Source organism: Anarrhichthys ocellatus, unplaced genomic scaffold (genome assembly GCF_004355925.1).
Source record: "Anarrhichthys ocellatus isolate YVR2014 unplaced genomic scaffold, GSC_Weel_1.0 scaffold33, whole genome shotgun sequence".
NCBI lineage: Eukaryota > Metazoa > Chordata > Actinopteri > Perciformes > Anarhichadidae > Anarrhichthys > Anarrhichthys ocellatus.
Genome location: NW_022280063.1, coordinates 2,745,709 through 2,769,950, shown reverse-complemented (window position 1 = coordinate 2,769,950; position 24,242 = coordinate 2,745,709). Strand labels below are relative to the sequence as shown.

Sequence of the window (24,242 nt, the reverse complement as noted above, 5' to 3'; positions counted from 1 at the left end):
AGTACCGTATTTTCCGCACTATAAGGCGCACTTAAAAGCCTTTAATTTTCTCAAAAAACGACAGTGCGCCTTGTAATCCGGAGCGCCTTATATATGGATCAATTGGTTAATTGGTTGATCTATACTGGTTGTACACGGCGCTCTGTCAAAATGTTTCAGTACGACTGGTAAACTACAAAGCCGCACCGCTTGCAGCATTACGGCTACCGTAGTCGGGGGCGTCGCCGAAGTCAAAAATCAATAAAGTTTGACTGAATGACTTATCTGACTGTTTTGTTGACATTCCCTTTAGCACAGCTCCATCTAGTGGATGCATAACGCAACCCCTGTCAAACGTTTGACTGTAGTAGCTTCTATTCTATGCGCCTTATAATCCGGTGCGCCCTATATATAAAAACAGTTCTAAAATAGGCCATTCATTGAAGGTGCGCCTTATAATCCAGTGCGCCTTATAGTGCGGAAAATACGGTATATATTTATTAAATTCTGCACATACACAGTGTATTTGACTCGTCATGGTTTCATTCAGATGATGTGGACAGTTAATCATTCATCTTTTTGTCCCCCCCAGGTGGTAGAACAGGGTATGTTTGTGAAGCACTGCAAGGTTGAGGTGTACCTGACGGAGCTGAAGCTCTGTGAAGACAGCAACATGGACAATGTGATCACCAGACGCTTCAGTAAAGCCGACACAATAGGTAGGCCCGAGTCACTCTGGAGGAACTGTCGATTTACACCGCCAAGGAGTTCAAAGTTTACTCGCACCCCCGATTTCATGTCGTGAACTTTGATTTCCACCGTTTACATTTTTTTAAAATTAATACTCACACTTTGCTGCAGACATGATAGAGAAGGAGATGAGGAAGCTGTTCACCATCCCTGATGAGAAGGAGACCAGGCTGTGGAACAGGTACATGAGCAACACCTTCGAGCCCCTCAACAAACCAGACAGCACCATCCAAGACGCCGGCCTCTACCAAGGACAGGTAGGGACTCTTTCTAATTTTAATAATGGGAAAGGCTCTGGAGGGGTCATTTCCAGGAGTCAGCAAAAAGAAAATAAATCGTATTTGACAAAATCAACACAGAGCTGTCCGAATATGGCTTGCTATGTAGATGGTTATTATTCCTGAGCTCAGTGAAATATGCTCTAGTTTCAATCGCCCCTTTTTCAGATGGCTTATCCTTATTTGTGCTCTCTGCCAGTCGGCCCTTTTAAGCCGCAGCAGAGTGAAGCTTTAGAAAACCCTTTTGTTTGAATCTGTATCCAACAGGTGGCCACTACCTGCAGAGGGCAGTCAAACTAATCTCAAGTTCTTAAATAACTTCAGTGCTCAATTCTCTTCAGATTCTCCATGAAAGTCTTTCAACGCCGTAGGTGGTACTGTGACAAGTTTCTTCTGTGCAGAATCAGATTTCGATGAAAATGATGATTTAAATCCCCTTGACTTCCACCTGAAAAGACTCTGGAGTTTACATTAACACAATGTGGCGGGACCGTCCTGTAATGAGTTGGTTACAACTTCAAAACCCACAACATCTGTTCGTCTGGCTGCCATGTTAGGCACTCACCCTCTCTTTACAAGCCTCTTAAACTCCATCTTGTATTCCACAGTGTAGGATGCATGTACGTGAATGTTTGGTGTCTTTTAAACTGAGCAGATGGATCTCTGCTTTCCCTCTGCTGTCTCCCACAGGTTCTCGTAATAGAGCAGAAGAGTGAGGACGGCTCATGGCCCCGGGGCTCCACGGCACCCAAGTGAGTGAACCGCAGCACGTCACCCGGCTTGCATCTCTTTGTCGACTGAAGGAAAATGTAACCACAGAATGCAATGATCCCGCTGTATTCAAACACTGTTGGTTCACCGATAGATCACACACACAGGTGGTGTATTGTTGAGTTGCTAGAGATTTAGTCAGTTTGAAGGGGAAATAATATGACGTGACACAGCGTCTTGTCTTGGAAATGGTCTAAAACACCTTTCAATTGCTGCTTTTACATTTTATTGTTACACCCCCCTTTTTTTTTTTTTTTTTTACTTCCCTGCTATGTCACCACAGCACCGTATCATCTTCAAAACTTTCCTCTCTACGACACCTCGGCCCACCTCTTCTGCCGGACCCTTTGTTGCTCACATGTCCCTCCTCTTTGTTCTAATTTATCTCCGTTTTATTTTATTGATGCTCTGCACACCTTTCTGGAACAGCGCCCTATTTCCTCTAACTCGTGATCTAATCTTTTATCTTTTTGAAGGTCATCTGGTGCTTCCAATCTCTCTGCTTTGCCAAAGATCTTGCCTTCATCTCTCACAAACAATCATAACAGCAGCTTCAACAGCAGGAAGTAAGGCCTAGTAGTGGGTTGAGTAGCTCGGGGGTGGGTTTCGGATGCCAACAGACAGAGATGGAGTCTGGAGTGTTGCTCAGCACAAACCTTCACGTTAACCCTTCGCCCAGGAATCTCTGATTGAATTTGGCCTCCCGCAGAAATTCCTTACCAGCAATGAAGTTACTTTAGATTGATCTATTTGGACTTTTTTCTCTGTTTTGCCCCAGCTCAGTCATACTAAACAGTATGAAGTTTGTCAAAGTTTGTTCCATCTCTGCCTGTGGTTTGGGTCTTAAAGCCATCTTGTGATGATTCAGCTGTAAAAGCTGAAGTCGGGGGTGGGGGGGGGCTTACGAGGGATTGATCTTTTTTTAAATTTTCTCCAGCGACAGCAGTGCTCTCTATATATGGCCTCCGGTGTCTCTGGGTGCCTTACTCAGCATTTAATCTTGCTAGTTGATCGTTCACATCTGATTTGCTATCCTGACTGATGGATGGCTCTGACTAGGGCTGCATGATTATGGTTAACGCGGTGATTATTTTTTCCCATTAATGTGTGTCACAAGGTCTGGATTTCACCTTTACCGTCTTGTACACCACTCGATCAAAAATATTATTCAAATGATACAATATTCGCAGTGTATTTGGGGCTCAAAGACGAGCCTGAGACACGCTTGGTACAGACCATTTGCACATGTTTTATCTGACTCGACACCGAGACGTATCCAGATAACATGATCTCCTTTAATGAGCTAAATTGATTTCATATTGTTGCCATGATAGCTTTACAGAGTGTTAAAATTCTGTTCCGTGCACCCATGTTCTCCTGGTTCTGATACTCAAACTGGATGAAACCGTCCTGGATCCTGTTTCCTCTCTTAGCAGTACCTGAGGCAGTCCGCCCACACCAACTGAGCCGTACTCTTATTTAGTATCTAATTACAACTTTCAAATGATAAAACATCAGCACTTTACAGTATTTCTGAGACATCTGCAAGCCTGAATCTTTGCAACTGTTGGTTATCTTTAAAACATCTTCAACCAAAAGTGATGCTTTCGATTCTTCTTCGACCATTTCCAAAGTAGGCCTCCGTAAGATTTTACTGCCCACATCCTCATTTTTTACTCTCGTTCTTGGTTTGGAAGCTGATGCACCACATTAGGAGACCGCATGAAGCGTGCTATTGTTAATCATTCAAAAATAAAATCCCAGTGTGAGCTTACTCATGCAGCTCAAGTAGACGTCTACATTTCTTAACCGTCTTAAAACAAGAGGCAGAGGGGAAGCAAGTATGTGGTTAAATCGCATATCAATCAGTCAGTCCACATTTCTTGCTTTCTTTTCAACTTTCAGTATCTGTTTCCTGAAAATGTCTCCTTGCTTCCTGTAGCCTAGGTTAGGGTTTGTTGCTAAAGCACTGGGATACAGAGGCTCCGTCTGCCCTCTGCTAGAGAGCACTGATCGGCTGTCGGTGGAGCTTTTGCCTGTGCCGTCTAGCAGACGTTACTGTCCCCTCCCTCCACCTTCTGTGTCATTTACTGCATGCCGGAGTTTGTTTGTGTGTGTCTGTGCGTTTTAGATAAACACTCTGTGTTGTTTGATCCTGTCGGAAAGCCGACCGCTACCCTGAAACGTATCAATATTGATAAAAGGAAGCACTAGCTGAAAGAAACGATACCACTGCCTTGTACTTCCATTTACACATTATCATTTCACAGCTCTGCTTTGTTGTTTGATAGCAGCGGCATCTTTCCCTGCAGAGTGGGTGACTTGGGGAAATTGGATCTTCACTCCCAGCAGCCCTCCTGTCCCTGATTCACTGTAGTGGAGCTGTCGTTTCCTCTGAATTATGCATGTCGCCTCTTTTTTTTTTTTTTTTTTTTTTTTTTTTTTCCCTCCTCTCTCTCATATGTAGCGTTCCCGCATTACGTAACATTTGTCTTTTTGATTTTGCGGTTTTGGCCTGGTCGGTTTAGCCTCAGTAGCGATGCTGTGTAACAGCAGTAAGTTTCACCGTCTTACTCTGGCAGGCAGTTTCGCTCTCGCTCTCTCTCCCTCAGTCTCTTTACCTCTCCTCTCCCCCTGAGCTCATTGCGATGCACACGTTCTGCAGTCTAAGTGACCTTCAGAACCTATTTCGTGTGCTCCCCTCGTCGCCTGCCTTCACACACTCTCGCATACCGGGCCCCTGTGATGAAGCCTGCCTCTTCCTTCAGAGTTTTCTCAGCTTATTTATTTAGACCCTCCCTTTTTAAAAAGCTTTCGCACAGACAGCCATGACATATTAAAGAGGACGAACGAGGGAGTGTGCGTTTGAGGGATTCTAACAATGTCTCAGGGTGTTATTTCAACAGGGGGGGAATGAGAGCACAAGTTGTGTGTTAGTGTGTCGAGATGAGAGAGAGAAGGGGGGGATGAATGGTGGTGTGTCGGCATGTGTGAATACGTTCATGTGCGTTGGAGAGAGATGCTAAGAGTCAGGCCTGTGAATACTGCAGCCTCAGCTGGATGCAGTGGATCAGCTGCTCCCTCCATCCCATTTCTCTTCTATACCCCCCCATCCCGTGCTGTCCGCCCCTCCCCCTATTTTCTCTCTCTCTCTCTCTCTCTCTCTCTCTCTCTCTCTCTCTCTGTCTCTCTGTACCTCTCTCTCTCTGTACCTCTCTCTCTCTCTCTCTCTCTCTCTCTCTCTGTCTCTGTACCTCTCTCTCTGTCTCTGTACCTCTCTCTCTGTCTCTGTACCTCTCTCTCTCTCTCTCTCTCTCTCTCTCTCTCTCTCTCTGTACCTCTAGCTTCGGTAGCAGTAGTCTTGAGCATCCTTGCTGCTGCTGATGCTGCTATAAATATCTGCTGGTAGCCATAGAGTGGCAGAGAGCAGCAGGCAGGCCAGAGGGAGGAGCAGAGGACAGGACAGGGGAAAAGGATCTGAGGCAGAGAGGATAACAAGATGACAAGCGGTCGAGCTCGAAAAAGAAGAAGGGGGGGAGAAGAGAGGAGAGGAGCTGCTTAGTTAGCTCTAAGAAAGAGGAAGAGTGGGTGTTTTTGTTCGTTAATGCTTCCTGTGGTTTGATTGTTGGCTTGGCCGGACTTGGAAGTCAATTTTAGGCCTAAACTTGGTTCGGACTGTATTCTAACAGCTACTGGAGCTGCACTGGGTTGAGCTGAGTTAACATTAGGACCCAAGACTGGAGACTGGAGCTGGACTTTCCTACGCGGGCCTCTAAATACCAGGCTTTGCATGTGCCGGACCTGAACCCGAACCCTATCGGAACCCCCATCCGGGCTGCTGGTCGTTCAGTTTCGTGCGGACATGTGGGCCGGCATGGGCCGGGGCGGGGCTGAGATGTCATGCTCCTCTGTTGCTGGTGGTGCCTGAGGCCAGAGGCGGCGGAGCTGGACAGCAGGAGGGTGGACCACCGTGTGCTCAACTGCGAGGCCAGCGCCTCCACCGCCATCACAGCTGTTTCCCTTGACCAGTGGGAGCCAGAAACGACCAACACTGCCCCGCAGCCCTCCCAGAGGTCTGCTGATTGCTGCAGTTAGGGAGGCCGAGCTTTAACACTCGGATTGTCTAGGAAGCCTGAGAGAGTGGTTCATTTTTGGGGGGGCGGGTTCATAGGTCTGGCTTGTAGTTTGGTCTTTCATCAAAGAGGAATTTGCCTGCTGAGTGTATTAACAGCTTTATCTTATTTAGCTTAACATAGATGTAGCATTAGCAGTTTAACAAACCCCATTCAACCCGATATAACGTGCCTGTTTGTGCTTTTGTATGTTTATTGCACAGTGTGAAGAATTCAAGCTATAGTCTACCGTCCTACCACCCTTACAACAGTAGCTATGACTACTCGGACCAGAGCAGGCAGAGTGAGCGCTCGGGCCTCTGTGGACTCTCCAACCTGGGCAACACCTGCTTCATGAACTCTGCTGTGCAGGTAACCGCATGCCTTCAGAAGTGTGGGAAGTTATTCTAGTTCTTCAAAAGTTTGTTCATAAAGTCTAAAAGAATTGGATGTTTTTATACAGTAATCTGAAGGCTTGTTGTGGCTCAACGCCATACTGTAACACATTCATTGTGTTGTCTATACCATTCTGTAGATGTAAGAAAAGAAAAGTGAGCGCATGATAGTTCAGAAATTCAGATCTTGCAAAGAGCCTGAATCCTCCGCTGATTATTGTTCTCTCCTGCTTCTGCGCCCCCTCAGTGTTTAAGCAATATCCCTCCTCTGACGGAGTACTTCCTCAAAGACAAGTTCACAGAGGAGCTGAATGAGGACAACCCGCTGGGCATGAAGGGGGAGATCGCCAGAGCCTACTCGGAGATGATCAAGCAGCTGTGGTTGGGAAAATTCAGCTACGTCACCCCAAGGCCTTTCAAGGTGACTACCTGGGAGGAAAGATTGTCAAATTCTCTGAGCAGTTTTGTATATTGGGGTCACTACCTAAGCAGTCCACTGTTTATACACTTTGGAAAGGAAAGTCTGTCAAAATGATTGTGTCACCCACAGTAAGGCAGTTGGAGCATGAAGCAAAAGTCTGCCTGTATCAATGCTACTAAAGGTACAAAGTAGGAACAAGTAGGAAATGAGCTACTGGCCTAACACACCAGTGTAAAAGCCTGGTGAGTGAGTGAAGGCAAGTTTATTTGTATAGCACATTTCAACAACAAGGCAATTCCAAGTGCTTCACATAAAACCATTAAAAACATAAGGCAAAAGAAAAGGAGATTTAAAAACAATTAAGAACATTGATTAAAACACTAAAAAGCAGTGTAAGAAATAAAATACAGTAGTATAGTACAGAAATTGATTAATATCCTTGAATCTGGTTCAATTAAAGGCGGCAGCAAACAGAAAAGTCTTCAATCTTGATTTAAAGGGTTTTAAAGCTCAGGTTATTATCAATCCTCAATCAAAGATTTAACGAGCTGAAAATAACCATGTTGATATTATTAGTTTGTTTGAAGGCTTTCATAGAAATGTGAGGGCGATGAAGTTTCAAACTAAAACCGATGGCCAAGAAAGAACCAAAGTTTGTGAGAATAGACTCATTTAATTTGATCTCTATCGAATATCGGGCAGAAAGTATCCTAGTTTGTCTTTTTGTTTCTGTGCCTTTTTGTTGTTTTCTTTCATGAGTCTTCCGTCCTCCAGACCCAGGTGGGCCGCTTTGCCCCACAGTTTTCGGGCTACCAACAGCAGGACTCTCATGAGCTGCTGGCCTTTCTCCTGGACGGCCTTCACGAAGACTTGAACCGCATCAGGAAGAAGCCCTACATCCAGCTAAAGGACGCTAACGGCAGGCCTGACAAGGTGACGTCATAACGGCTCTGCAGATGTGTTAAACGGTCTCCATCTTCAAGTGTATTTAGCTGGAGAATGCCCTTCTGAATAAACACTGTCCTGTTGTTCAAAATGTTATTTTATGTTTTACAGACTTTTATATTGTTAGTTCATGTGTTGATGTTTATCTCAGGTGGTGGCGGAGGAGGCGTGGGAGAACCACGTCAAGAGAAACGACTCCATCATCGTGGACATCTTCCACGGCCTTTTCAAGTCCACCCTGGTGTGTCCCGTGTGCTCCAAGGTCTCTGTGACATTTGATCCGTTCTGCTACTTGACCCTGCCCCTGCCCATGAAGAAGGAGCGGACGCTGGAGGTCTACCTGGTCAGACTGGACCCTCTGGCCAAACCCACGCAGGTAAACACACATTGCCCGGCTGGGAAAGCACCTGAACATGGCACCTGAGTGTTGTACCCTGACATTCTGATTGTGTGCGTTTCCGCTTCAGTACAAGCTGACCGTGCCCAAGGTGGGCTACATCTCTGACCTGTGTACCTCCCTCTGCAACCTGTCGGAGGTGCCTGCTGAGAAGGTACAAACATCACAGTCGGCTCTGCTCTGGGGCAGTAATGATGCCGACATCTCTTCAAACAGCACAAACCAAAACTGTGTATTCCATTTTCAACTGTCCCTCTTCAATGTTTCCTTTTTAGATGTGTCCAAAATATTTAGCCTGCTATATACCAGTGTACTAAATATCATGAGGAATTGGTTCATTCTGCCTGCGTTTCAAAGAGTCTCCTGACTGCTTTTCTCTGATTCCCCAGATGATTGTAACTGACATCTACAACCACCGTTTCCATCGGATCTTCGCCACCAACGAGAACCTCAGCAGCATCATGGAGAGAGATGATATCTATGTGTGAGTGTCTAACGTGGCAGACAGGCAGACTCCATTTTCTAAATTCCAAGTTTCTGGCCCGTGTTTACCACATTAATAACAGATTATTTAGCTTAATTCATAGTTTAGTCTGTTCTTATCAAACGGCATCATTCATTAGTACAAGATTTGACTTCCTAGTACAAATCTATCGACTGTTTTGACTTTATTACTGAAGGTTTTGCGACTTCAGAGATTTCAAGCATGGAATCGTTGGCTGTCGACCAGTTTAAATCGCTTCTTCTGCCAAGCACATAAATATGCAGTAGTTAGGATTTCACGTCTTGCCACTGAACACGTAGCAAATCCACCGACTTCCAAACTGACCACGCTTGGTCCCGTGCAGGTTCGAGTTGGCGGTGAACAGGGTGGAGGACACGGACCATGTGGTGATCCCGGTGCACCTGAGGGAGAAGTACAAACAGTCGGGCTACAACCACACCAGCACGCCGCTGTTCGGACAGCCCTTCCTGCTCGCCGTCCCCAGAACCCTCAGTGAGGACAAACTCTACAACATGCTGCTGCTGCGCCTCTGGTGTGTTCATTCGTCTCCGTGTTCGATCCCACGGTCATTGTTGAAGATTGACGCCAGCTTAGTGCTTCTCAACTTTGATGGCAGCTTGTCTACGAGCCACTTTGGCTGGCAATCAAAAAATTGCTGTAAATAGAAATGGTTTTGTGTCTGCAGCCGGTTTGTGCGATCTTCAGTAGAGGAGGACGAAGAGGAGTGTGAAGAGACGCAGCCATCCAAACAACACGCCGTCAACGGTAACGCCACTAATGGACTGCTGGAGGAGGGGTCGCCGAGTGAGTGCACAACCCACCCCCACACTCACACGCGTTCTGGTCAGATTACCCGTAACAGTTTTGACCTTTCCAAATGTCTTACTTTTGTGCCACATAGCACTTGCTATTTAAAGTCATTGCTCTTTAGAAGCAGCCGAGGTGCTTTTAAAGTCTTCTGTGTCCCTCCCTCAGGCGAGATGGAGACAGACGATCAGGACGACGAGTCCAGTCAGGATCAGGAGCTGCCCTCCGAGAATGACAACAGCCAGTCTGAGGACTCGGTGGACAACGAACTGGAGAACGGCGTGGTCGGCCCACAGAACTCCACCAAGGGCCAGCAGACGGCAGGGCACAGCAGGAGGAGACTTTTTACATTCCAGTTCAATAACATGGGGAAAACGGACTTCTCCCTCATCAAGGAGGACACCAGGCAGATCCGCTTTGACGAGGGACACCTCCGACTCAGTGGTAGGGACTGGGGGGGACAAATAAATCCTCACATACTATGCACAAATTCAAAAAAATCAAAATGGAGTCAGACTCCAATCATTACAGATGTTAATTATCAAGTGTCGTTGGAAGTAGGTACTCGCATTTTCAAATGGTGGATATCTTATTTTGCGGCACAGATAAGTCATTTAATCATTTTGTAAGCAGCAAGATAAAGGAGCCTGTAGATGCATGGAGGAAACAACAGACTGATTGATGATGATAGTAAAACTAAAACATCTGATTCTGTGTTTTGACAGACCGCTCTTATCTCTCCTTGGACTGGGAGCCGGAGATGAAGAAGAAGTACTTTGACGAGACCGCTGTCGAGGTAAAGCCAACTTTACAGTATTAATACAGCCGTGCAGCTGGTGCACTTTGTTTTAGCATGCGCACCGTGCAGTGCAGTGTGCCACCCTGTTATAAAATATGGCAATGTGAACCAGACAGGAGCAGCAGGAAGTCTCGGTAACAGGCAACAGCTGTTTGGTAATGAAAAAGGCACAGATCTAACGCCTGCTGCAGACACTGCATCCTGAAAAAAGGCTTTAAAAAACCCCACTTTGCTGTTTGTGGCTAAAATGAAAATGTGCCTCTTATATTTTAATAACATGAACTACAGTATTTTCTTGTTATACATGCAAACTTGTTCCTTATAAACTTAAGACACCTTATTAGTCCATATTTTAAACTTGTGTAAAAGCATTATGTCTGCACAGAAAAGACTGGAGCACAAGAGGACGATGAGCCGAGTTGTCTAACAGCTTTATCTGTTTGTGTGTGTGTGTGTGTGACCGGGAGCAGGACTTTGACAAGCATGAGAGCATGGACTACAAGCCTCAGAAGAAGGCTTACTTCAAGCTGAACGACTGCATTGAGCTTTTTACCACCAAGGAAAAACTGGGAGCAGAGGACCCATGGTGAGAACAGGAGGTGTGATGCCCCCCCCGCTGTCGGCCGAGTGCTGCGACACGTTAGCTCAACTGCGTTGTGTGCATCCTGTCTCGTAGGTACTGTCCAAGCTGTAAGCAGCACCAACAGGCCACGAAGAAGCTGGACCTGTGGTCTCTGCCGCCGGTGCTGGTGGTCCATCTGAAGCGCTTCTCCTACAGTCGGTACATGAGGGATAAACTGGACTCCCTGGTTGATTTTCCACTCAGGTACACACACACACATCTCTATCATGTCTGCAATTTAATAGAACTTTGTTGATCCGTGAAGGCTATTCGATTTTGGGAAACAGGAAACGGTAATACGCACAGACATGTACAAGCAAAAGAGCTGTTTAAGATTATGTTGTTTTGGAATATAAATATGAAATAAGTCATAATAAAATAACGATGGAAGTAAATGAATAAGGAAATTGTCCACTTGGCACATTTTATAAGACATGAATGAATTTCATTTTTTCAAATTTTGTCATTATTTGGAATTGTAATACATAATGCTTACATAATTTATAATGCACTGCAATGTCTTCCATTAGTTCGCCGCCTCTGGCCTCAGGCACCACCACTATAAAGGGTTTCAGTTCCGTGTTAGTACCCGGAGATACCTCCGAATGCCTGTGTAGAAACAGACCTTTTTATAGTGTTATGGTACGAAACCTCAAGTATACTGTGTATCAAAGACTTTATTTTCACTAATCATTCATGGCACATGACCACTTCTAGTACACCATGTGATGTGTTTCCTGCAGAGACCTGGACATGTCCGAGTTCCTGATCAACCCCAACGCCGGGCCCTGTCGCTACGACCTCATTGCTGTGTCCAACCACTATGGCGGGATGGGTGGAGGCCACTGTAAGATGCACCACACCACGTGCTCCTTTATGCACCCCGACCCTTTGCAGCATTATCAAGGAAAACACTGTGCAAATATATTATTCACCACATGCCTGAAACTAGTCATAACTAGTGTTGGAGCTCACTACAAGTCTGCTTTGAAGGCTGCTTGACCTAAATTCTGTCGACTTTGCATTGCCAAAGTGTGTTAGAATACGAACGGTATGAGCACAGCATGGTAAGCGTAAAAGCTGTGTAATACTGTATCCTTGTGTTTTAATGCCGTGCTGCTCAGACACGGCGTACGCCAAGAACAAAGACGACGGGAAGTGGTACAACTTTGATGACAGCAGCACGTCTCCCGCCAACGACGATCAAATCGTGGTGAGTGTCCTCATCGGCAGCAGCACTGCTGTAGAGAGAGTTCGTCAAGGCTTTTCCACCTCACTACCCACTGACGAATCCACGAGACACACAGCTTCTAAGTTAATTAGTTTGTCAGGTTCACAGCACAATCACAGCTGATGCTTTCTAATGACTTGGAGGTAACAACACCCACCGCCTGCTATCTGGGAAATGTGTTAAGAGTCCGTACAGTCAAGGAGGAAAATAGTAAGAAATATATGCGTGGGCATGTTTAACAGACGCTCACGTTCATGTAACTGTTGAATTGTGTTTAACTGAAGTCATTGTAAAATAAATAAAACATGACTTGCTATTGGCTGATCTAGGTAAATATATATCGCACTATATACTGCTTGAGGTTCAATGTAAAAACCAATGAATAGACCAAAGCCGACTCTATTAGTCTCATGTTTTGTCTCTAGTCCTTTAGCTTTTCCTCAACGGACGGGTTTTGTCATGGCTGTAATTAATGCAGCATCCTTTTGACTTTTTGTCATGTTATTAGAAGTATAACGTAGAAGACCTAAGTTAAAAAGGGAATTCTACATAAAAACAAAGTCACAGCAGTGACTTTATTTTTGTGTAGCTAGCTAATGTTGTTCGTCGTTGTCTTTCTCTCAGTCCAAAGCCGGCTACGTGCTGTTCTACCAGCGCCAGGACACGATGAAAGGCACCGGGTACTTCGCTCTCGACCGCGAGGAAGAAGAGGAGGAGGAGGAAGGAGAAGAAGATGAGGAGAACGAAGGCGAGGAGAGGCAGGAGAGAAACAGCCCCTCGTCCACTCAAGGGGCCTCTTCCTCCGCCAGTGCCGCCTCCGCCGGTGCCGCCACTCAGAGTGACGAGGAGGACGTGAACGAGAACCGGCGCAGGAAGAACGACAACGAGCAGGGAAATGAGGAGGACGACAACGACGACGACGAGGAGGAGGAGGAGGAGGAGGAGGAGCAGGAGCAGCAGGCGCCCAATCGAGATGTCACTATGAAAACCAACTGAGGCAAACGAGGACGCAAACACATGGAGAGAAAGAGAGACAAGGATCTTTCCATCCAAAGCCATATGGACACACAGCATGGCAGCGGGCGCCACCGGTCCCGCCCAGCGGCCTCGGACTCGGCCGCTCGACAGGCTGAGCCACTGCGGGGGTGCCGGCTGTTAGGTCAGGGAGCTGCCGCGGTACGCGACTCAGGGCCCTCCTCTGTGGTTGGAACACTGTGTGTGTGTGTGTGTGTGTGTGTGTGTGTGTGTGTGTGCGCGCGTGTTTGTGTGTGTGCGTATGTGTCGCCACGTCCATTCGTTTAGGATCTGCTCACCTGCTCTCTGAAAAGAGTCACTGAACGACATTGGGGACGGATTTAGAGGCTCATCTCCCCCCCCCCTGCTTTTCGTTTTCCTTGTTTTTTTTATATATATATTTTTGAGAGCAATGCATTATTGGAATATCATTTTATTATCATTTAGACCGTGTAAATATTTTAAACACTGAATCATATCGGGTTTTCATGATGTGCCGAAACATTTTGAACTTGCACAATCACCAACCATCCACCTTCTTTTTATGTATTATTGCCAGACATACTGCAACTGTACCATAAAGTTGTCTCTCAGAGGGTTTTCTCACGTAGCGTAGGAAGCTGCTTTTAGTGAGCCTCGCGTAGAGAAGGTCTGCTCATCGCTGGTTTTTATAAAGTGTCGAACAGCCAAACTGTCTTAGCTTTGTGCTGCTGCTGCTGCTGTGATCTTGCATTTTTTTAGACAGATTATTAGTGTATCGGCATGAATTTTAGCGATTTATGGCCCTGCTTTTGCTGTCTCTTTCTCTGGTCTCCTGTTGATCGTCTCTATTTCTTGAAACCTAAAATGAAGCAGGATTTAGAAGTCATCCAGCTAACTTTGCAAAAAACAACACATTTTATCTGCAAAAATCGAATAAGTAAAAACATGTTTCACTCTGTTTTAATAAACTCAACATAATTAGCAGGGACTGCAACAAATATCCATTTTAAAGTTAGCCGGCCGTCCTATGCCACAAATCTCATCTTTCAGTTATTCATTGGTGGTGTTTAAGGCTTTACCACGACTCCTCTCGCTCTCTCTCTCTCTCTCTTTCTTTCTTTCTTTCATCTTCGAGGCACTGTGAGATTAGGAACATTGGTGATTTCGCTGACATCGGATGGATCATCTCTTGTTTCGGATCACCTCGGCCTTAACTCTTAATCTCAGACCGGTCGCCTTTTCTTTGCACATTACCAATCGCACCTCTTCTATGCCCCCCCCCCCCCCACCCCCACACACACACGCACCAACACGCATGCAAGAATGTCCGTCTCATTTGTCCGCTCGGTCCATCGCAGCCACGTCATCTCCCCACAAGAGGGCCAGAATGTATGCTGAATGGTATGAACACTGACCAGATGTATGTGGTTGATGCCTTTTTATTTTCTATTCTTTCTAGGGCCAGGGTTTTTTTTTTTTTTCTGCATTTTTTCCCATGGCTCCCTTTCTTGGTTTGGTTGAATGTGATGGTAAAGGGTTGTTATCGCCTTTGGTGTTAGCTGTATGAATCCATGGGTACTGCTGAATGCGTCCCTTTTCGAAAGGGGGGGAAGAAATGCTTCTTTGTGGTCCTGAGTGTTTAGGGAGGGAGGGAGAGGGACAAGACTGAAAAGTGGGGTGAGTCCACCCAAAAGGCCCCATCAACTTCTTGGATCATGATACGGTGAAAATGCAGGATGTGACTCGTGATGAAGCTATTCTCCATGGTGGAGTGTTCTGTTTTCTTTTTTCTACCTGTTCTTCCATTGTAAACCGCATCAGCGTACCTGTTGTTGCCTCCGAATAGTGGACGTGTACCATGCCTTTATGAGCATCGTCTGCTGCGCTTCATCGCCTCAGCGCTGCCTTGCCTTTTGGGTGACTCACCCCCCCCTCTCTCATCCTGACTGAGTGAGATGTGATTGCTACTATAGGCTTATACAATACTGTACATAAGAGTTCACTCTGTGAGTGCACATTTGATAAAGTTTATTTATTTATATGTAAGCATTTAATAATAAACAGACAATATATTTAAAACCTTGGCAAGACCTGAAATGTCAGGGGGGGGGTTGGGGGGGAAGGGCGAAGGGATGTGGCTCGAGTCCACGCTTACACTAGTTTGCCAGGTCTCACCTGTGCTCTTGTCAGGGAGGGAATATTTAAAAAAAAAAAAAAAAAAGGATGGTTCTGTTGTTTTGGGACTTTTTTTTGTAAAAAATAATCCAGACATCGTTGCATGACGACATAACGAGGGGGTTCCAGGTTTGGCTGCACTTGAGTTCACGTGGGTTTACATTTGAAATGTGCATGTGTATTCATACACAATCTTCAATAAAGTTGTGTAAAGCTTCCCTCTGGCTGTGGCTCTCTGTTGCACTGCAGTGCCTCGGCCTGCGGTGCGCGTGTCTCATTCAATGGCTAGACTCTGTCTCTGGAGTGTTTTACTGTGTATTCTTCATGAATAATTTAAAAGTACACGTTAGTTCTCACATAATGGGAAGCAAAGTTCAAGGGAAATACCAAAAATATACTTTTTATGATCATTTAATTCTTGCAGCTTTCAGCCCTCTGAATCACTGAGTTCTCGTTGAGAATGAATTAAAACAAAGCCTTCCATTTTATTTAGCTCTCTCTGCTCCAGTGTGTGCAGCAGCTGCAGGCTGATCTGTGGAGGAGGAACACGGTGTTCTCTCCGGGTTCTGACGGATTATCTGCCCGCTCACAGCTGGGAGGTTCCCCGGAGCAGCGGCTCATCCTCCTAACCAATGAGGAGGAGGAGGAGGAGGAGAAGTGCTATGTGCAGGACAGTGGATCACTCGCGAGGAGAAAACTGAAACCAACCTACTGGGTTCAAAGAGGTCGTTATATCCTAAACCTAAATGCTGATGTGGAGCAGAGAAAATAAATGTTTATTTTTAATTAGAGTATATATTTTAGTCTGTTCACATATGACTGATGTTACAATATGATTTCCATTGATTTGATTTAGCAGACACTGTTGGTTGGGGAAAAATAAGCTCAACCAGCTGATGGCGCACTCACTGCGTTTTCCTCTTCTCAGTTTGAGAGTTTTGGAGAACAACCCGTCAGAGTGAGACCTCTGCGTTTTCTCTGATCTCCGCTCGTGCCTACACCCGTCCTGACGTTCCCCGCGAATTTTATCCACGCCGCTCCGACCAAATCCACTCATTTTCCACACCTACCTGACATGCGGCATTTTCGGGGAGAAAAAAAGCCAAAAGAAAATCGCGTGTCGCCCCGTCGTGGATTTGAACACGCGTTCGTGTTTTGAACCGAGCGGGTTTGATTGCGGGACAACTTTTCCTCGCGACGCAGAGGCAGAAACAGACAATAGATTATAAAACAGTCTGCTGCGGTTCAAGCTGCAAGGTGAAGCACGGGAGACGAGGTGGATTTTTTTTATTTTTTATTTTTTTTGTGCAGTTTCTCACATCCGAAAAAATCCTGGTAATATTTATACAACGATATTCGTTTATTGTTTTTTTTTGGTAGTCTATCTCGAGTGCAAACAAAATACTTTAATACATTAATTTCCTTTCAATACTAAATTACATTTATTGTGGTGTTAGTTAAAATTGCTAGACCTTGTGATATGTTTATGGTGATCTTTGCACGCGTGATTTATTGTTTTGATGACTGCAGCATTGTTGCGTAGCCGAACTGTGCCGATCACAAATAGTTTTCTTCGCTCGGCTCATTCATGTTATGCTAGATTTTTACTTTTCAATGCCATTGTGTAAAAGCAACATTAATACCACAATCACCATTTTTTTTTTTGTAATGTGACAACGCGTGTCGCCTGTGCCGCTCAGGAAATCCACGGAGTGCCCCGCCGCCCTTACCTGCCATATGCCGTTTTCACCGAGGTCATCCGAGGAGAGCAGAGGGTGCAGGAAATATGTGAAAGGTACAAGAGGTGCGGTTTCTTTTTTCATTATTTCTTTGGGTGCGGTTTTTTGTCTCGCTTTATTGCGGCCACGTTTTTTGCGCGCACGCCATATTCCCCCGTGCGCTTTTACGCACAGCGACACGGACTGACCGGGGATTCCGATTGAAAATGGAACGAAGAGGACAAAAGGAAGAAAGACGCTGAGAGCACCGGGGGCCAAGCGCTGGTTGAGGTAGTAGTTTGTGCTGTTGGTCGGGTAGTCATATTACCCATGTGGAGATGACTGCGCAATCTACTGCCTTGCCGGCGCTGGTGACTTGCGACGGAGGAGTCAAAACCAGATCAACGCGAATGGCTGAGCTCACTCCGAGCTCACTGTGCTGTAAACAGAATGAAGTGAACGGTGAAGAATGTGCCTTTAAAATAATCACGTCTCTTGTGAAACTGTTGTGCGTAAATAATCAGGATAAATGTGTTAGCAAGGCTCAAATATCTCTGGTTTTATATATTACATGGAATAAAGTGATTTTAATGGCATCACCGGCGTTTGTGTTTCTTATCTTTGTTACTTTATTACCCAACGAAAGTCAGAACGAGTCAACGGGAACTGAAATTTGTTTTCATCTTGTCTTTTGGATTTCAGATAATTAACTTCAATAGACTGGAATTCACCTTCGGGCCTGTAAAACATAATCGGTGGAATTTAGGTTAAGTTTAGGGACTGTACAAAAGTTAGGTTAGAGGAGTGTGTATTGTTTTATAGGTCTTTTAGGGGGGGCGGGGTCCAAGAGTTTTGGCATATAATTTATACCATTTTATATTCTTTGTGCACTTTTAGTTATTAATGGCAAACTGAATTAAGCCAATCAATAGTGTTGTATTACTATTCTATAATGTGGGGAAGGTGTAGCACTTTTTCCAAAGAAAATATTAACAAAAAAATATACATTTTATTTTTAAAGTTAAAACATAAACCGGCCCCCATTTTCTCACCAATCTCCTTTGTAAGGTCCCTTAAGAGGCCCATGGTTTTGGATAAAGGCAAATGTCAAATGTTATCAACCTTTAAGTGGCCTTAGAAGTAAATAAACCTAATCATTTAAGTTGTACCAGTTAATACAAATACCACCCAAATAATGATGACATTCATCTGTTTCTCTTTGCATGTCTTCTGTGATTAATGAAGATGCAAATACAATATAGAATCGAGGCGTTTACCCAGGTTAACCTCTTCAGTAAGAGTTGTGTGTGTATTATTGTTCTCATTCAGTGAGTCCACATGATACTGGATGAATCGACCCGGTTCTGTGCTGTAAAACGTTTGAGTTTCAGTGAGCACTGTGTAGTTCCACTAATGAATCCCTCTGCTGACAACTCACAAAGTCCAAACTACTCTTTTGGAGGCCCGTTGACCATTGATCGTTTTTTCTTTGCTTTCAATGAGAAGCCAGAGAACAGAAACAACAATAATATTGATTAGTTCTTCTGCACGTCTCCTCTTTAGTTTCTTGCTCCTTCAGATTGATTCAGTCTGATGAACTGGTTTGGACTGCAAGCGGAGAGGAGAGCTTGCATATTGAGTGTACTTGACATTCAATTCTTGCTTTTTTTAATGATGCAAACTATATTTGTTTTTTTACATTTATCTGTGACATTTATTTTCTTTTTTTTCATTTCTGGAAAAGAAACACTGAAGGTAAACATTGCTCTCTTTTTTTTTGCACAAGGAAACATTAAAAATATTTCTTTTTGACTTCATACGTTATCTTCTTGTTTTACAAAATGTACATTTCACATTCACATACGGGGAGGTTGAGGCTAGCACAATGGTCACTTAATGTTTCCCCATGGGCTTCAAACTTCCTGTTTGCTACAGAAAAACCCCCTTCCAGCTTTTCTCCTTTTCCCCCCCCATTACAAACTTTATCATCTAAAAGGTAAAAAAAAACCCACAACAGCAGTGACTACTTTCACAATACAGCAACTTCAAAAAGGGAAACCTACAGTCGAGCTGAAGGGACAAAGTAAACTTTCAAGAACTTCCTCGCTCACATACTTACAAATGTGGTGGAACCAATAAACCGCCTTTTAGAAAATCACTCTTAACAGCTTGTCCACTTTACCCACTCATGATAATTGATCCTGAGTTGATGTGCAGCAGTTGGATGGCACAGTGGGATGAACAAATAAAACCATATATTCATTCTTTGACATTCATCTAAGAGCACAAGGCTTAATGACGGGTATGAGGATGAACATTCAACACTGATGCCTCTGACGTTGTCTCAACATGTTTGCAGTTCAACACATTTCCACAACTGGGAAAGACAATATGCTTAGGTGACGGCAGGACAGATTGGACTCAACAAATAAAACAAAAAGACATTCAATAAATTAAATACAGAACAAACTTGGTATCTGTGAAATAGCTTGTATGATGGAATTATGACGCAACAGCAAATAATGACATATTACAATACAGAATTTTTAAATTCAATTTTTCTTTCATGGAATGTACAGGAGGAAAAATGCACCGTATGAATTTCAGACAAATGTAAATTTGCTGCTGCTGCTGGGGGGGAATGTCGGTAATTGTCAACAGCAAAAAAGCCAAAGCCAAGGTGATAAATAGCCCATGCTACACAATGGCACATACCATGTGACGTAAAACAAAAGTGCGACATTTTGGGAAGTGCCTTTTCAGAAGTTTTTAATTTAATGCTGGTATTTTTTTCTCAGACTGGAATCAAACTTTTCAAAAATGATGACTTGTATTTACTGATCCTGAAGTGTGCAGTTTCTCCTTCCACACCAGACTTCCTGCACTGCGTCTCAGCCCAGTGTGGCTGGCTGAGCAGTGTAGCCGGTATAAACGCAGATTAGGGAAGGAAAAAAATACACATACGTGTCTGAGGTTAAGACCCTTTTTTCAGACAAGCGGAACTCTTCTTGGTCGCTTTTCTTCTTTAAGTCCAGCCAACATGATTAAAAAAGTGAAAAATAAAAAAATTAAGTTCTGTGTCTGGCATGTTTGTTTCATTTCATTCCCGTCTCTCAATACGAATCATACCCTTAGCTCTTATGCTAAATGTCTGGGATGCTAATAACTCTTAAGGAACAACCTTAGAATCATAAGCATGGTCTATATGCACGTCTACAAACAAATGACATCATCACTAACGCTTTGATACATTACAGAAATACAAATTCAGTCCATATAAAAACAAACAGCAGTGTAAACCATTGCACCGTCGCTCGTATTCCCAGGCCTAACATGTCACTGCATGCACTGACAAAAATCACAACATCCAGACTCAATACACCGTTACTGCCAAACCTGTCCCTCTGAAGACAGATGGGCTGTGTATCGAGCATGTAAAGCGCATGAAACATGCAAAACATGTTAAAGGAAACGAAAAGTTTCAGTTTCTTTCTCCGTCAAACTTTTGTTCAGATTGACTTTGATTGTATTTTGTGATCGTTTTTTTTTTTTTTTTTAAAACAATTATGAATTTAATTAAATCCTCCCCTGCTGCAGGGAATATTTGCCCCCTTCATCATTTCACATGTAATGGCTGCTTGGTTAATGATGTGGGTCGGTCTAAAGTGCGAGCATCTCGATGTACAAGTCGTCTCATCTAATGTTTAGTGTTGTGAGGGTGTCGCTTTTTGGAAAAACTAAAGTAATAACACAATATTTACTAAAAGGGTTTACGGTTGACATTTTCGGGAAAGCTTATTCGTTAGATGAGAAAAATTGATACCACTCTCACATCTGTACATTAAATACGAAGCTGTAACCAGGAGACAGTTAGCTTAGCTAGACAGGAAGTAGCGGGGAAACAGCTAGCCTGGCTCCATCTAACGGCGCCTACCAGCACCTGTGAAGATCACAAGCAAACATGTAATACGTCCTTTGTTGAATTCATACAAAATATGTGGTGCAATGTGTTCATTTTGAGGTTTTAGAGGATGTTTTCTACCTTTGTACAGAGGTAAGTTAGCTCCCCCTGCTTCCAGTCTTTAGCTAAGATAAGCTAACGATATACAAGCGGTATCAAGCTTCTCATCTCACTCTCAGCACAGAAGCAAGTGGTTTTCCCTAAATGCTGAAACATACATGTTTCATGAACTAACTTTTTAACAAAAATAATAACATCCAGCCAAGTTAAAACACCATAACCATGACTGCTGTTCACCAACTAGCTGCAACTAAAAGTCACTGAAGACCAACAGATTCATTTTCAGACTCCATATCAGATTAAATGACTTGTACTAGTGAACATCTTTTTCCGTGCAGATGTTTAAATGATGCCAATTTTCAAATGACACTTTCATCTGATATATATCACATTCATACAGAGCTCCCACTCTGATTTGCCTTGCTACTGTGAGGTGGTCAACTTCAGGTCCTCGTCTCTCTTCTTTTCTCCGTCCGCATTCTTAAAAAACATGATGTTCACCCTCCGACCCCAACCCCTGACTTTCCACGTGACAAAAGATTTCAGGCTTCCTGGGCTCACACCAACTGAAAGCCACAAAAGATTTATGCTCGGATTAGGTCGAGCCAAAATCTCATCGCTGCAATCAGTCTGTGATCTATAAAGAAAATGTGGAAGCAGTTCTTCAGCGAGTGTGTCCCTTCGAAGCCACACTGTGGCAAAACAGAAAACGCAGCTGACCTCGTCAGCCCGGTCCAAGGTCTCAAGAAGACGAAGGAGGTTTGCTTTTTATAAACAAGTTGACTGTACAGTATGGGAGACAAGGGGAGGACTGAAAGAGTGGTAAGAAGAGGGGACATGTAAAGCACTGCAAGAGAAGTAAGAAGGACAGAAAGGAAAGAGGTCCTTGATTCGTTTTGGAAGAACATTCATCTATTGCAGCTTTCACATCTCTGCAGAAGTTCAGGGCCGGTCGCATTTTTTCTTGACAGTTTTGATTCGTGACAAAAAAAAATCAAATCAAAATGACCATGTTTTTCTCACTTTAAAAAAATAGACTAACAAAGCAGAGCTCACTGTAGTGGTCCCCAGAGCAGCCAGATTAGGTGGCTGACCAATTCTGAACTCCGATAGAGATATGAAACACCGACAAATCTAAACATCCAAACATTAGGATATCCTTAGTCTAAGGAAGGAAAAGTGCAAACGGCACCGAGGAAACCGAACGGGGGGGATTCTCAGTTCACATCGATCATGTTGGTTTTCAGAAGCCGTTGAACCGCAGCCTGTCTGTCGGGGCTCCTCAGGGCTGAGGGTTGCCGTACATCAGCGGTATGATGAAGGCAGAGATGTCGTCTCCGGAGCCCAGACGCTCGTTGGTGATCCTCCAGCCTCGGTCTCTCAGCACGCCACGCGCTCGCATCACCAGGTCTTGTGCTGCCATGGTATACCTGGACAGCAGTGAAAAACAACAAGAAAGCCTGTGATCCTCAGTATGTGGGGGCCGAATAGTTTCACTAGTTAGTCATTATACCGTCCCACTGGATTATTCTCCGTTTTTGCCTCAAAGCACCTTCTTCAGTCATAATGCAGACAGAAACACTTGACATTTACTGGAGAACTAAAGCAGTAAAGCTGAAATTAATCAGAAAGTCTCATAATCAGGTTATGTTTTGTTTCTTTTCATTCATTCTGTTTTATTTTTCACCTCGTCTTTCCTTTGAAACACCTTCACTTCCCGCCCGTGTGATTGCCCTGATTAGTCCTACCTGTGTCTCATCACCCTCCTTTCTTTGTGCATTTAGTCTTTGTGTTCTCCCCGTCTTTTGTCAGTGCACCCACTGTGTAGCGTTCAGCCCCCCCCCCCCCCCCCCCCTAGTGTTAGTTTATTCTTAGTGCTCCAACTTTATTTCCTTCCATCTTGTGGATTTACTTCCTGATACCGATGCCAGACAAACTGCTTTAGAACTCAGTAAGTGTTTTACTTCAATTAATCATAGAAATCACTCTGCCTCTTACTTTTCTGCATTTGGGTTCAGTTCTAGTTTCTCTGCGTTGCAAACTGTGACAAAAACAAAGGCAGACAAATAAAGAACTTAAGAGAGAGGAAAGAATAAACAAGCAGCAGACCTGTGTAGGTCATCGGGGTCACAGTTGGCCAGGAATGTGGTGACGGCTTCGGCTACTTCCTGGTTGGAGAGGACGTCCCAGAGGCCGTCGGTTCCCATCACCAGAACATCATCAGCCCCGTGCTCGTGCTGAATCAGGTCGTATACCTTCACCTGCGTGCCAGAACATGAAGAGTTCATTAAAAAGGTAGCCGTGAAATGAATGGGCGTCTGACACAATGTCATACCAAAGTGAAAGATTCCTTGTAAGTGGCTCGCAAGATCAAGTACACTCAGTGAAAAGGAGCTGAAGTTACTGAAATCCATACTGACCTAGCCCTCACACTACTCAACGCGTGGCGTTTTTCACAACTTAATGAATTCAGGGCGGTTTTCATTCACCGAGCGCATCTCGAGAAACCACGTGAAAGACTCTGCTGAGGGGTGAAAGAGAAAGACGGAGACACAGAGCGCTGAGAGGAGTTTAGTCTTCCACGTGAACCTGGTATGAACCCCGGTTATTAATGAATTAAAGATCAAGCAGGGAGCGCTGGGAGGGGAAATGTAAAACTCTATAAGACAAACTGCAACACATCAGGAGATGAAAGAGCTTTGAAACCAGAGCCAGACAGCCAGACAGGTGAGCTTAAGTTCTCCCCACAGCAGAGGACCCTTTTTTCAGACAGACACATAGCTGTGACTGTCGGGCAGATACGACAGGGATAGACGCAGGGCAAGTCATGTGTTTGACTTCTCCTCTCACATAGGACACGTGTTATGAGTCAAAACAAGGTCAGGAATGGGTCTGGCAAGAACGAGGACGAATGGAGGACAGAAACATCTGCAACATCTGATTAGGGTCGTTAAGAAGTTGGTTAGTTGAGATTGTAACCTGCTCCATTAGAAGAACGTCTGACGGTAAATGGGTTTAAGGAGATAGATGCACTATTCCTCATGTTTGGAAAGCCTAGCATGACAAAATGAAACACAGGCCAGCTGCAAGAAAAGTTCCGACCTGCTGCCACAATCTATAACTGTTGGCGGTCAGATGGTGTTCTTATCGCTGCCTTTGTTGCCACATATTCTGTGTTTCTTGGCTCGTTACAACCACCTGTAGATCATTACATATCATGGTGTCCAACTCGGCAGATGTCTCCATGCATGAAGTACATAGATAACTGCTGTGTTGGGCCTAATAACAGGTTGGTATAGCCTTGTAAAAAATGTAGCCTT

General features: G+C 44.4%; 2 protein-coding genes across 8 annotated transcripts in view; one reads left to right on the top strand and one right to left on the bottom strand.

Moving 5' to 3' along the window:
• Nucleotides 1-15,401, top strand: part of usp15 (ubiquitin specific peptidase 15) — a 19,017-nt gene extending 3,616 nt beyond the window's left edge. Inside the window, exons 4-22 of one of the 5 annotated variants that reach the window (XM_031865735.1) lie at nt 572-698; nt 841-986; nt 1,698-1,759; nt 2,255-2,344; nt 6,115-6,262; nt 6,533-6,706; nt 7,481-7,639; nt 7,803-8,027; nt 8,119-8,202; nt 8,438-8,532; nt 8,897-9,085; nt 9,239-9,357; nt 9,529-9,804; nt 10,086-10,156; nt 10,630-10,745; nt 10,836-10,985; nt 11,525-11,628; nt 11,906-11,994; nt 12,637-15,401. In XM_031865735.1, coding sequence (XP_031721595.1) covers nt 572-698; nt 841-986; nt 1,698-1,759; nt 2,255-2,344; nt 6,115-6,262; nt 6,533-6,706; nt 7,481-7,639; nt 7,803-8,027; nt 8,119-8,202; nt 8,438-8,532; nt 8,897-9,085; nt 9,239-9,357; nt 9,529-9,804; nt 10,086-10,156; nt 10,630-10,745; nt 10,836-10,985; nt 11,525-11,628; nt 11,906-11,994; nt 12,637-13,008 — 2,796 coding nt within the window. In that variant the 3' untranslated portion in view covers nt 13,009-15,401. Of the gene's footprint in view, nt 1-571; nt 699-840; nt 987-1,697; nt 1,760-2,254; nt 2,345-5,075; nt 5,852-6,114; nt 6,263-6,532; nt 6,707-7,480; nt 7,640-7,802; nt 8,028-8,118; nt 8,203-8,437; nt 8,533-8,896; nt 9,086-9,238; nt 9,397-9,528; nt 9,805-10,085; nt 10,157-10,629; nt 10,746-10,835; nt 10,986-11,524; nt 11,629-11,905; nt 11,995-12,636 lie in introns of those variants that run through there. The other 4 variants (XM_031865734.1, XM_031865738.1, XM_031865737.1 and 1 more) reach the window with 4 other exon arrangements.
• Nucleotides 15,402-19,653: 4,252 nt separating this feature from the next.
• LOC116393399 (protein phosphatase 1H-like) overlaps nt 19,654-24,242 on the bottom strand; it is a 16,762-nt gene continuing 12,173 nt past the window's right edge. For all 3 annotated transcript variants that reach the window (XM_031865704.1, XM_031865703.1, XM_031865705.1), the window contains 2 exons: nt 23,032-23,183; nt 19,654-22,352 (listed from right to left, as the gene is read on the bottom strand). In XM_031865704.1, coding sequence (XP_031721564.1) covers nt 22,205-22,352; nt 23,032-23,183 — 300 coding nt within the window. In that variant the 3' untranslated portion in view covers nt 19,654-22,204. The remainder of the gene's footprint in view (nt 22,353-23,031; nt 23,184-24,242) is intronic.